The following is an 11,617-nucleotide window of genomic DNA, read 5'->3' on the forward strand; positions in this document are numbered from 1 at the left end:
CCAGGGTCAGCAGAGAGCAAGGCTCCCACGGCACCCATCTGGGTGAAAGGAGCAGTTGCAAGCAGGGAGAGTTGAGCTGTGAGGGGAGGGAGTGGGGAGGCGGCTCTGGGTATCCTGGAGGCTGGTATAGAACACCAAAGCTATGGCTCTGGCTGGCATCCTCCCTCCTCCCCCTTTCTTTCCAGTACTGGGGGTGGTGGGGGGCATGCTGTGTGTTTTCATTTGAGCTAGCTTTTACGTGTCTGATTATAAAACTGGAAAATGAATTTGCGTTATGTAATAATTTGTCTTTGGTCGATAAACATAAAAATAGGAGTCCAGTGATCTGCGGAGGGTCTTTTTTGGGGGAGGGGTCCATCTGCAGGCAGGCCCTGTGAACATTTCCGAAGTTGGGTCAGCGTGGAGAAAGAAGGGTGTGGTGGAGGTGAGGAGAGGTCTGGGCCCTACCTGAGCAGTGCTGAGGGCTGGCCTGCTCTGGCTTTGGGGACGGCAGGGTGGTGGGTGCAGGTGTGCTGCAGAGGGAGGAGAGGGTGTGAGCACTGGGGACGGTGCCAGTGAGATAAAACTATAGGCCATCAGAACCCAGGGGGCCTCCAAGGTGAATTTTCCTACTTTATAAGGAGAGGGCCAAAAGGGACTGTCGAACATACTGAGAATCACACAAGTTAGTGGCAGGGTTCTAAAATCCAGATCAATACTTTTCCTGATATCTGTGTCTTCTGATGTTAACAGGAGCTCTTCTTTCGATCCAGCCACTGCTCCATCTACTCTTTTTTTTTAATTCTTAAATTTTTGGCTGCATTGGGTCTTCGTTGCTGCGCGCAGACTTTCTCTAATTGCGGCGAGCAGGGGCTACTCTTTGTTGAGGTGCACGGGCTTCTCGTTGCGGTGGCTTCTCTTGTTGCGGAGCGTGGGCTCTAGGCATGTGGGCTTCAGTAGTTGCAGCATGTGAGCTCAGTAGTTGCGGTACATGGGCTCTAGGGCACGCAGGCTTCAGTAGTGTGGCTCGCGGGCTCAAGAGCACAGGCTCAGTAGTTGTGGCGCATGGGCTTAGTTGCTCTGCAGCATGTGGGATCTTCCCGGGCCAGGGATTGAACCTGTGTCCCCTGCCTTGGCAGGTGGATTCTTAACCACTGCGCCACCAGGGAAGTCCCTCTGTCTACTCTTTTTTTTCTTTTATTTAATTAATTAATTAATTTAGTTTTGGCTGTGCTGGGTCTTTGTTGCGGCGCACGGGCTTTCTCTAGTTGCAGCGAGCGGGGACTACTCTTCGTTGCGGTGCGCGGGCTTCTCATCGCGGTGTCTTCTCTTGTTGTGGAGCATAGGCTCTAGGCGTGCGGGCTTCAGTAGTTGTGATTCGCGGGCTCCAGAGCTCAGGCTCAGTAGTTGTGGCGCACGGGCTTAGTTGCTCCGCGGCATGTGGGATCTTCCCAGACGAGGGATCGAACCCGTGTCCCCTGCATTGGCACGTGGATTCTTAACCACTGTGCCACCAGGGAAGTCCCCTCTGTCTACTCTTACATCCATCTATGCTTTCACTCACCCACCCATCCTGTCATCCATCTACTCATCCATCAACCCACCTAGCAGATCCAGTCCACCCATCCCCTCCTTCCATCCATCCCCCCACCCCCTACCCTGCTCTCTTTCCCTCCATCCACTTATATATACATTTACCTTTTGATCCATCCTTCTGTCTGTCTCTTGTTCCATCCATCCTTCCATCCATCCCCCCACCCAGCCAGTTGTCCACCTGTCTGTCCTTCCAGTTGGCATTTGGAACGCCTGTTATGTGCCAGGTGCTGTGCTCGGTGCTAGGATCACAGAAATAACTGCGACGTGGTCCTTACCCACAGGAGCTTACAGTTAGTGGTGGAGACAGTCGTCAGAATCATAGGTCCCCTCTCGGGCCTCCTTTCCTGCTCTCTCTCCTGCTCCCTCTGCCCCAGCTGCCCAGGCTGCTTACTGTCCCTTGAACACCCTGAGGTGACAACCTGCCATGTGACTTTGCCCTGAGTGCCCCCACTCCCAGGAAGCCCTTTACCCACACAGAGGGCTGCTCCCTTTCGTCCTCGTGCCTTTGTTCACCTCTCCCTTCCTGGGGAGGCCTTCACGTGACCACCTAGAATTGCAGCGCCCCGAATGGCTTCCTTTTTTCTTACCGCTTACCAGCATTCCACACGTTCTGTGTGTACCTGTTTCTCGTCTCCTCTCTCTCTTCAGCTGTACAGTTTAGCCTGTAAGCTCCACAGGGTAGGGGGGCTTCGTTCTGTCCCTGCTCCATTCTTGGAGCCTGGTATGTAGTAGGAGCTCAGTACGTACTTGTTGAATGAATAAATAGATCTTGAGGAATGCTAAGCTGGTAGAGAAGGGGGGAGGAGCTGAGGGGTGAAATTTGAGGTGGTGGTGGAGCTGGAGACAGAGGTGCTGGGGGCTGGGGGCCAGGAGTGGGTGCGAGGGTACCAGAGAATCTAGTGTACGTGTACAGGCAGCTGGAGAAGTAAGCCTGGAGTAGGGAGGGTAGTGACTGGAGGTGCGGACTGGAACCTGCAGGCTTGCAGGACATCAGCGAGGCCGAGGGTGGGGCAGCTTTGCAGTGGCTGTGAGGGACTCTGAGATCAAGAGTACAGATGGGGGTAAAGCTCTGTGGGATGCAGTGACAGCAGGATAGGGGGACCCAGCCCCCCATACGTGGACCCCTCCCTGCCCACGCAGAGGTGGGGTCTGGAGCAAAGGACCCCATAAGGATGAGCATCCCTGTGGTGAGGGGTACGTTGAAGACACAGGGCCACCTCAGTGCCAGTTCACAGGGGTATGTAGCGTGACACTTGCACATGACTGTGGGACATGCACACACAGACATGCACACGTATGAGCACAGCACCTGCACATAACTGCAGGTCACACACAGAGACACGCCTGTATGAACACAGCACTTACACATGACTCCAGGCCACACGTGTGTGTGCGCACACCTTCTCTGCCCTTAGTTTCAGGGCTTGCTGACTCGCTCTGTGCTTGCCCTGGCCCTGTCCGGTCTGCTGTATGCAGCCACTCAGGAGAAAGATGAGCCACAGCTCCTGCCCGTCTGAACCCTGACCCCTAGAGGCAAAAGTTCCTGCATGGTCCCCTCAGCCTTCTCACCTAGGACCGCTGGGCCCAGGACCCCAGGATTTGGACCCCCACTTCCACGTGGGCACTACCAGGCCAGGGGTGTGTGCGTGCGTGTGCGTGCGCTGCGTGTGCGTGCGTGTGCTGTGCGTGCGGCTGGTGACCGGCGTGGTTCAGGGGGCGGTTCACGCCACTTGGAGGATGAGACCCTCCGTCAGCTCCTGAACCTCCCCTCAGAAACCCGGGAGGACCGGACGAAGCGACTTTTCCGCCACTACACGGTGGGCTCCTATGACAGCCTCTCTGCACACAGGTACAGGTGGGGCAGGTGGGCAGGCGGGCGAGGGTGGGCACGCGTGCGATGGAGCGTCAGATGTGGAGGGAGGCCTCCCGGGTGAGTGCAAGGACAGCTCCCAGGGTGGGCTGTGCCCGTGCCCGTGGGATCCTGTCTGGGGCACGTGCTTTCCCGGCAGGGTTCTCCTCACCTTTCTGTTTTCCTCTGTCAGCGATTATGTCATTGACGACAAGGTGGCTGTCCTGCAGAAACGGGACCACGAGGGCTTTGGTTTTGTGCTCCGGGGGGCCAAAGGTAACGGAGGGGGGTACCCGGCTGGCAAGGGCTGCGCACCACTCGGGGTGTCTTCTCTGTCCTGCCTCTGCTCCTCTGCTCTCCTCCTGCCGCGCCCCTGCCCGCCTTTCTTCTCCCCCACCCGCTTCCTCTCTCCCTGCTGTGACTCTGTATTCTTGGTTTGGGATGTTGGTAGGAGGCAGCGGGTCCTTTCCCTCATTGGTTCCCAGGATCTCTGCTGTGCGTGTCTAATGGAGCGGGGGCCTTTCTGGTGGGGTGAGTGGCGGGGGCGGGGGGGGCGTCTCTCAGAGGGGTGTGTCCTGGATTCCCGGGCTGGCTCTTCTCGCGCTGGCCAGCCCCCGCCTGCTGCCCCCGGGCCCAGGTCGTTCGTGGGAGGTTGCTGTGTGGCAGCCACCTCCACCTGGACCCTGCTGGCAGGACGCCGTCCTCATTGCCTTCTCCCCATCCCACAGCAGAGACCCCCATCGAGGAGTTCACGCCCACGCCGGCCTTCCCCGCGCTTCAGTATCTCGAGTCGGTGGACGTGGAGGGCGTGGCCTGGAGGGCCGGGCTGCGCACGGGGGACTTCCTAATCGAGGTGAGGCTCGTCCTTCCCTGTGCGGCCCCGTGGGGTGCTGGCCTCCGTCCGAGTCCCAGGAGGACTCACCTGGACGGCCCCCGGCCCTGACTGTCCCAGGTGAATGGAGTGAACGTGGTGAAGGTCGGGCACAAGCAGGTGGTGGCTCTGATCCGCCAGGGCGGGAACCGCCTCGTCATGAAGGTGGTGTCAGTGACAAGGAAGCCTGAAGAAGATGGGGCTCGGCGCAGAGGTGAGGGCTCGGGCTTCGGACCTCTGTGCCCCGTCTCCCTGCTCTGTCCCCTGACCTTAGACCTTTGACCCCAGGCCCATGCTCCTCTTATTACCCCCGGCCCCAGACTGCTGACTGCTGACGTCAGAGGCCTGAACCTAGGCGAACGCCCACGTGCGCCGCCTGGGTGCCAATCCCCGATGTTAGTCAGCCAACCCTCTCCCGGCCTCTGACCCCAGGTTGCCCTCCTAAGATCCCTGCCCCCTCCTTCCCGGCGCCCCCCAGCCCCTGGCATGGAAGAGCCCTCCTTCCCGACGCTGCCAGCAGCTGCCTGGAGGCCGGGGTTGCCATAGCAACTGTGAGGTTGACGCTGCCGCTGCCGCTTATTGTCGGAGGGAAGGGGGAGGCGGCACCTGAGGGAAGAGGAAAAGCGTCTTCTCCCCGCGCCAACGTCGCGGCACAGCCTGGGCCCAGGAGGCTTTGCTGGCCGGGTCTAGCCCAGCCCAGGCCCTGGCTTGGCTGACCACACCCTGGTCCCCCGAGGGGCAGCGGCCTCCAGGCCTGGTGGGTGGGGGGCCCTGGAGCAGCAGGAGCCCGGCCTGCCGGGAGACCCCTCCCAGCCCCCACCCCATGACTCTGCCCTCGAAGCCTTCCACGTGGGCCCTCGGGCTGAGGCTGGCCAGCGCTGTGACCTCCCTGGGGCCCTCGACCACCGCCTGAGGCCCTGGCTGCCCTGGCCCAGCCCAGCCTTCAGCACCCCCTGAGCTCCCAGCGCCATGAAGAAGTTTGCATCCAGCCGCAGCCTGAACAAGATCCTGGCGCAGTGTGACTCGTCCTCCCGGGAGTACGAGGAGATCCAAGCGGTGGAGCGCAGGTGGCACCTGCACCTGGCCACGCCGCGCTGCCTGCTGCTGGACAGGAGGTCCAAGGCCTCCCTCTTCTTTGCAGCCCCGCCGCCCCCTAAGAGGGCCCCCAGTACCACGCTGACCCTGCGCTCCAAGTCCATGACGGCGGAGCTTGAGGAGCTTGGTGAGTGGCAGGGCAGGCGGTGGGCAGATAGCCCAGGGTGGGGGGCCAGGTCAGGGGAGCTGGGCCAAAGCCAGGCAGAGACAGAGCGGAGGGAGGGCGGAGAGGTGGACGTATGGACAGGTTAGAGGTAAATGGGCGGGTGCTGAAGTGGTGGGGGAATTGGGTGTCTGTGGGCTGAAAAGGGAGCCGACATGTGGATGGATCGAGGGCTGAGGGGCAGAGCGACAGGGCTGGGGATAGACAGTGGGACCACCATGTCTGGCGGTGGGGAGTCAGGCCCTGGCTCACCAGTGTGTTTGCATGCGTGTGCACATGCCGCCCCTGGTCCTCCACACCTCCAGTGTGACTCCACGCCTTCATTTCATCCATGTGAGAAAAGGGGACCTGACCTTTGCTCCTGGCTCTGCCAGGCACTAGCTAGCTGTGTGGTGTTTGCATTTCCTTTACCCTCTCAGCACCCGTTCACACGTCGGTTACGCAGGGGTCAGTAGAGTGAGCTGCCGACCTCACGGGGCCGTTGTGAACGTTGCTGGTACAGTGATGGGACAGGTCCTCGTAAGTTGCAGGAGGCAAACGAGTGTGTTGGGGCTTTGATGGGTATGTGGGGGTCACGATCCCAGGGTGACCACCAGCAGCCTCATCGTGGGTGTGTCTCGATATATGTGACCGTTAATAGCCTCATCATTGGCATGTTCAGATATACATGACCATGTCCTGACATACGTGACAGTTAATAATGGTTATGCCCTGACTTACATGACCATGGACGTCTTTATCACGGCATGTCCCAATACACGTGACTGTTAACGTGCTCTGTCCTTCTATAACCTGAACCCAATTCGAGTTCCAGACTTTGCTCTCGTTCCAGCCATAGAAGGACCCCTGACTCTGGTCCTGTGCTGAGCTCTGACCCAGTCGTGGGCACAGGAAGGCCTTGATCCTGGTTCTAGACTGAGCCCCAACCCTGGCTTCAGGCTTGGTTCTGCCCCAGCCATAGAAGGAACCCTTACCTGTCTCCTAAAATTATTTCTGACCTCCCTCATGGACTGATCCCTGACCCTAGTCCTTTGCTGAGCCCTTCCCTTCCAAGCAGGTCCTCTTGACTGCAGTTTAGTTTGGTGTGGAGGACAGCCACCAAGATAGATTAGGCTGATGTGGTCAGGACCTTCTTCCCCATAAATATTCTGAATAAAGTAAAACTCTAAAAATACATAGCCATCTCAAAACAAAAGAAGAGGAATTTCCCAGCTCTCAAAAATGAAGAAAGAAATCAGAGCCAAGGGAGTGAGAGGAAGCAGATGCTCCCATAGTCCATGAGGGCTTGGGACCGATACAGACCCTACGGGCAGGGCACTGGGGCTCTGATACCCCCACAAAGCCAAGAGATGGGGGAAAGCTCGAGCCAAGCCCAGGACTCGGAATTAGCATCAGAAGAACTGGAAACCGTAGAATGCTATGAAAGAGACAAAACAAGGTGTTTAAATACAAAGTTTGAGAGAACTAACAGAACTCATAATGAAAGAACAACACAGTCGGGGGGAAAAATAAGGATAAGCAGATTTAAAAAGGACTCCTAAAGAAATGTTATTGAAACAAAAATATAGCCCCTGAGATTTTAAAAATCCGTGCCTGGGAAACAGTATGGTAGACCCACCTGAAGGAAGAAACTATGAATTAAAAGATAAATCTGAGGAAACTACCCAAAATTCAGCACAGAAAGATAAGGAGATGCAAAATATCAAAGAGTAGATAAAAAATATGGAGGACAACTGAGAAAAATCCCAGCCTAAATGGAGTCCCAGAGGGAAGGAGTAAAAAGATTGGGGAAGAGGCGATATTCGAAGAGTAAATGGCTAAGAATTTTCTAAAATTGAACAAGGACATGAGACTCCAGTTTGCAGGAGTGTAAGTCTGAAGCAATGAAGTAAAAACAAAGCTACCTCTAGACCTGTCACAGTAAAATTTCACAACACCATAGACGAAAAGAAAAGTCTTAACTGCCAGGGAATGATGACTTAGAAAGGAACAGGGGTCAGACTGACAGCGGAGGTCTGATCAGCAGATGCTAGAAGACAGCGGAACAGTAACTTCAAAGTCTTGGGTCAAAATGCCTTTCCACCTGGAATTCTATGCCTGGTAACCTCGCTCATTCAAGAGTAAGGCAGAGAAGCTGGCAGACTCCGGGCCCCGGGGTCACAAGGGTACAAGGCTAGCCATGGGGAACTGACCCATTGCACTGATTGAAGATCCAAACTGGTCAGTAAACCAATACCAGTGGGCAGCTGGGTCTGGCTACACCCCACACCAGGCTCTGGTGGATGGTTCCTGGGAGTCTCTTGCCAGAGGCCGTCACGTGGCCACGTACAGCTGCATGTTCAGAAGGAGGTGCTTGGGCAGCCTGAGGCCTGCCCTCCAGGGGCCCCGGGACTCTGCGCTGCAGAAACAGAGGATTTGCCTTCTGCTCTCTGGGCTGCTTCTGTGTGCAGAGACCAGTGGATGGAACAAGAGCCTCCTTCCTCTCTGGCCTGGGCATCCCCTCTGTTGCCTTGTGACAGGGTTGCTCCACAGACCCATGTCTTCCAGAGGGAGGGGGCTCACTCTTGTGGCCCGAGGTCAGCATCCTTTTCACCAGCTTTTCCTGAGCAGAGTCTGGGGGAGGGCAAAGGGACAGCCTACCACAGAGCCTCCATCCACACTGCTGAGTGAGGGGGTCACAGTTTTTGTTGAACTGGACCCAGGCCCTTCCCGTGGCTCTGTTCAGAGAAGGGCCTGGGCAGCTGGGAGCACAGGAAACCCACTCCTGCCCCTGGACGACAGCTGTCCTGGGAAGCCAGTCCACCTGCCGACCTTCTGTAGACACACCTGGTTTGAGGAAGCCAGGCCAGCATCAGGGTTTTCCCAGGTACCTAAGCGATCATCCCATGATCCAGTGTTTGTGCTTTTACGGGATAGAAATAAGACCCGTGGGTTCGTTGCCAGCATAAACTTGTCAGTTTTATGTCACAATATCGAGGGCTGATAGGGCCCTTTAGTGTCTGTAGTCTATTGAGAAGATGACCTGAACACCTGGGAAGAAAGGAAAATGTGAGGCGACAGAAAAAGCAGGTGGCAAGGATGGGGGCTCACGCAAGGTGGCTCCCTGTGGCTTGGAGGGCCCTGCAGGGGAAAGAGGAAGGGAAGGTATATCCTGGGGGGGCATTGGTGTCCCAGAAAAGGAAGGGCTGAGGTGGCTGGCAGAGACGGCATTGAGAGGAGGGGTTGGATGGGGACTCTCCTCCTGAGAAGGGAGAGAGAGGGGGAAGGGGGGAGGGTGGGACCCCTCCAGTGCCCTTCAGCCCTGGGGCCCCTCACACTCAGCAGGTGCTCATTGCATAGCTCGAACCAAGGACGTGCTGGGGCTGCAGAGGTGGGTGGAGACCCAGGCCAGAGGGGGGCCCTGATGGGTCCAAGTTCCTCCTGTTCATCCTCTTTCCCATAAGAAATCTGGAGCTTCTGGGTTCCTTTTTTTTCGAGATGAGAATGTCAGGGCAGGTGCCATGCCAGGGTGTGGTCCCTGACTGGCCTTGGTCTGGAAAACACGCTGACTTGCCTGTTGGAAACACACTGCAGGAATGCTTGTGGGTGGCCACTGCACCACTGGTGGCCTCTGAAATGGGTTTTTATGGGGTTTTGCCTTTTTTCTGAACAAACATTTGACTGAACCAAGTGTGACTTAGTTGTGCGTCCACACAAGTGTGTGCATGTCTGTGTGTGTGTACGTACACAAGCACGTGTGAGTGTGTGTGTGTGTGCGCGTGCATGCATGCACACAAGCATTGTCCCTGCTTGTGGTTGTTCGCACCTTGAATTTCATGTACTGACTTGGCATTTGGGTCGATTTGCCACTCACGATCTGACGAGGGTATAGGCCAGGGGTGGTGGGGGTCTGGGAGATCCTGGCTGTTGGGAGGGTAAGGATGGGCTAGGAGGGGGTGGGAGTGGGGAGTGGGGCCCGGGTGCCAAGGGACAAATCCTGCCTCTCACCCCGTTTACTCTGTTTCTTGATTCCAAGCCTCCATTCGGAGAAGGAAAGGGGGTGAGTCATCTGCTGTGCTCGGGGCCCAGCTTTGCCTGACCCTTGGCTGCGGGAGTGCTTGTGTGCGAGGGGCTCCAGTTTGAGTCAGGGGGTCTGGGAGCCTGGGTTGCACCCTCCTGTTGGCCTTCTCCGTGGGGGGCTGCTGGGGGCACAGTGGAAGGACCTGGGAAGGGTCAGATGGGCCTGGGATGGGGAGTGTGGCCACAGTCCTCGGGGGCTCGAGTGAGCTGGGGGCAGCGGCGTGAGGGCCGCGGGGGCTGCCGAGGCAGAGCTGGAAAAGTGTCCCAGTGGAGGCCACTGCTCGTGCTGCAGCCTGGAGCGGAGGGGGGAAGGGTTCAGGAGGCCTAGCTGTGGAGCTCGCTTGGGGACCAGGGTGACCGGGTTGATGGGGGTGGGGTGTCAGGTGCTCAGCCCCAGCCTGTGTTGCTCCTCTCTGCTTGTTTTCTGGGGCTCCTGTGCTTGGTGTGTGGGTTCCGTTTCTGTGCTGATCTGTTACGGGGTCAAGCCTAAGGCTGACACCCTTTAGGTGCAGGAATCTGGGCCCCAGAGCTTTGTCGCCCAGGTTGTTGACTTGACCACCCCTGCCCCTCCCGTCAGACCTCCTGCCCTGGATCCTTTGAAGCTCCTTCCTGTATGTCCAGCCTGGCTACATGAGGCACAGCAGCCAGGCGGGGACAGAGTCTGGGCCTGGGCGCTGAGGTCCAGTGTCTGGTGGGGTCTAGGGCCTGGCCTTTGCCAGCCGGCTCCACCTCACGTGGAGACTGGAGCCTCTTTCTGCTGCACAGGAGTGCGTGCCCAGCAGGGGCCTGAGATGGCTTTGTGGCCCCAGGCGTGTGTGTTCACTCGTTTGTCTTTGTGCCTGGTGCCCGCCCACCCCTCACTCCAGGATCCACTGGGCCTTCCCTGTGCCAGGGACACACTTGCCCGTCTGTGTGAGCCCAGGTTCCCTGTGTGACCTGCGATCTCACCCTCTGAATTCTCCCATTGCCCTTGCCCCGGTCCCAGGTGAAATGCTTTCCCTTTTCAGGGTCTTTTCAGGTATAAAACAGATGACTAGGTCTCCTCTGGGGACACTTTTCTTCACACCTTTGAGGCAGACACACAAGCTATTTCTGGAATATTTTGGTTCTTTCCTCAGCTCATTAGCGGGGCTCCCAGGGTGCTCTGCTGTGGCCTGTGTGCTTCTTCCAGTTGCAGGGGAAGTGACAGCGATTCGTCGCCCCCGCAGGCCCCTCATCCCTGCTTGGGTCCTGGTTCAAACAGCTGCATCCCCAGCTGCGTCCCTGCCACATAGCGACCCCTGACAGCCAGTATAGTGCCCCAGACCTGGTTCCTAATGGGCTTCATTTCTTTTGTTAAGTATCTAAAGTCATTTATTTAAGAATATATCTTTCTCATTTTGTTGGGGATTGGTGTCAACCTCACCAGCTTGTAGTTTGCAGAATTCTTGATTCTTTTCCTTTTGAAAATAAGTCCCGTCTGGCCTCAGCACCATTGCCCCATGGCCAACAATATTCGCTTTGCTAATAACTTCATGTACACACTGCTTTGGGTCTCTGAGATTGAGTGCTTCTGGACCTAGAGACGCAGCCTCTAAATCCACAGCTCGGGTGAGCGTGCGCCCCGTGTGTCCCACGGAAATATCTTCTCTCTGCTCATGTCTTTATGTCTGTGGTTTCCGGATAATCTGGTTGTTAAGTCTGATCTCTTATCGGATCTGTGATCTGGGGCAACGTATCTCTCTCAGAGCTTCAGATTCTTCTTGGGTAAAATGGGGGCAATAGCGATCCCTTCTGCCTGTGGTGGTTGCAGCATGAGAGGGGCCACATAAACCTCTTCTAACTCTGGAAATCCCCACGGACTTAGCAAATGGTGATCATGGTGATTTCAGCTTCCAAAGGGAAATTACTCACCTCATTACAGAAGCAAACAGGAAGGCCCCTCTAACAGCCCGCCCCTGTCTGCACCTGGTGGCGCTGGGAGCTGTGCACAGGCCGAGCGAGCTGGTTTGTAGATGGAGCGTGT

General features: G+C 56.9%; 1 protein-coding gene across 1 annotated transcript in view; it reads left to right on the plus strand.

The window, feature by feature from the left end:
- SHANK3 (SH3 and multiple ankyrin repeat domains 3) overlaps positions 1 to 11,617 on the plus strand; it is a gene marked incomplete at both ends in the record, with an annotated part of 48,675 nt that overhangs the window by 19,061 nt on the left and 17,997 nt on the right. The window contains 6 exons of the mRNA XM_079714325.1: positions 3,349 to 3,424; positions 3,618 to 3,700; positions 4,153 to 4,277; positions 4,377 to 4,509; positions 5,437 to 5,517; positions 9,569 to 9,592. Of these exons, the coding sequence (XP_079570451.1) occupies positions 3,349 to 3,424; positions 3,618 to 3,700; positions 4,153 to 4,277; positions 4,377 to 4,509; positions 5,437 to 5,517; positions 9,569 to 9,592 (522 nt within the window). The remainder of the gene's footprint in view (positions 1 to 3,348; positions 3,425 to 3,617; positions 3,701 to 4,152; positions 4,278 to 4,376; positions 4,510 to 5,436; positions 5,518 to 9,568; positions 9,593 to 11,617) is intronic.

This window comes from Hyperoodon ampullatus, assembly GCF_949752795.1.
Source record: "Hyperoodon ampullatus genome assembly, chromosome: 11".
Taxonomy (NCBI): domain Eukaryota; kingdom Metazoa; phylum Chordata; class Mammalia; order Artiodactyla; family Ziphiidae; genus Hyperoodon; species Hyperoodon ampullatus.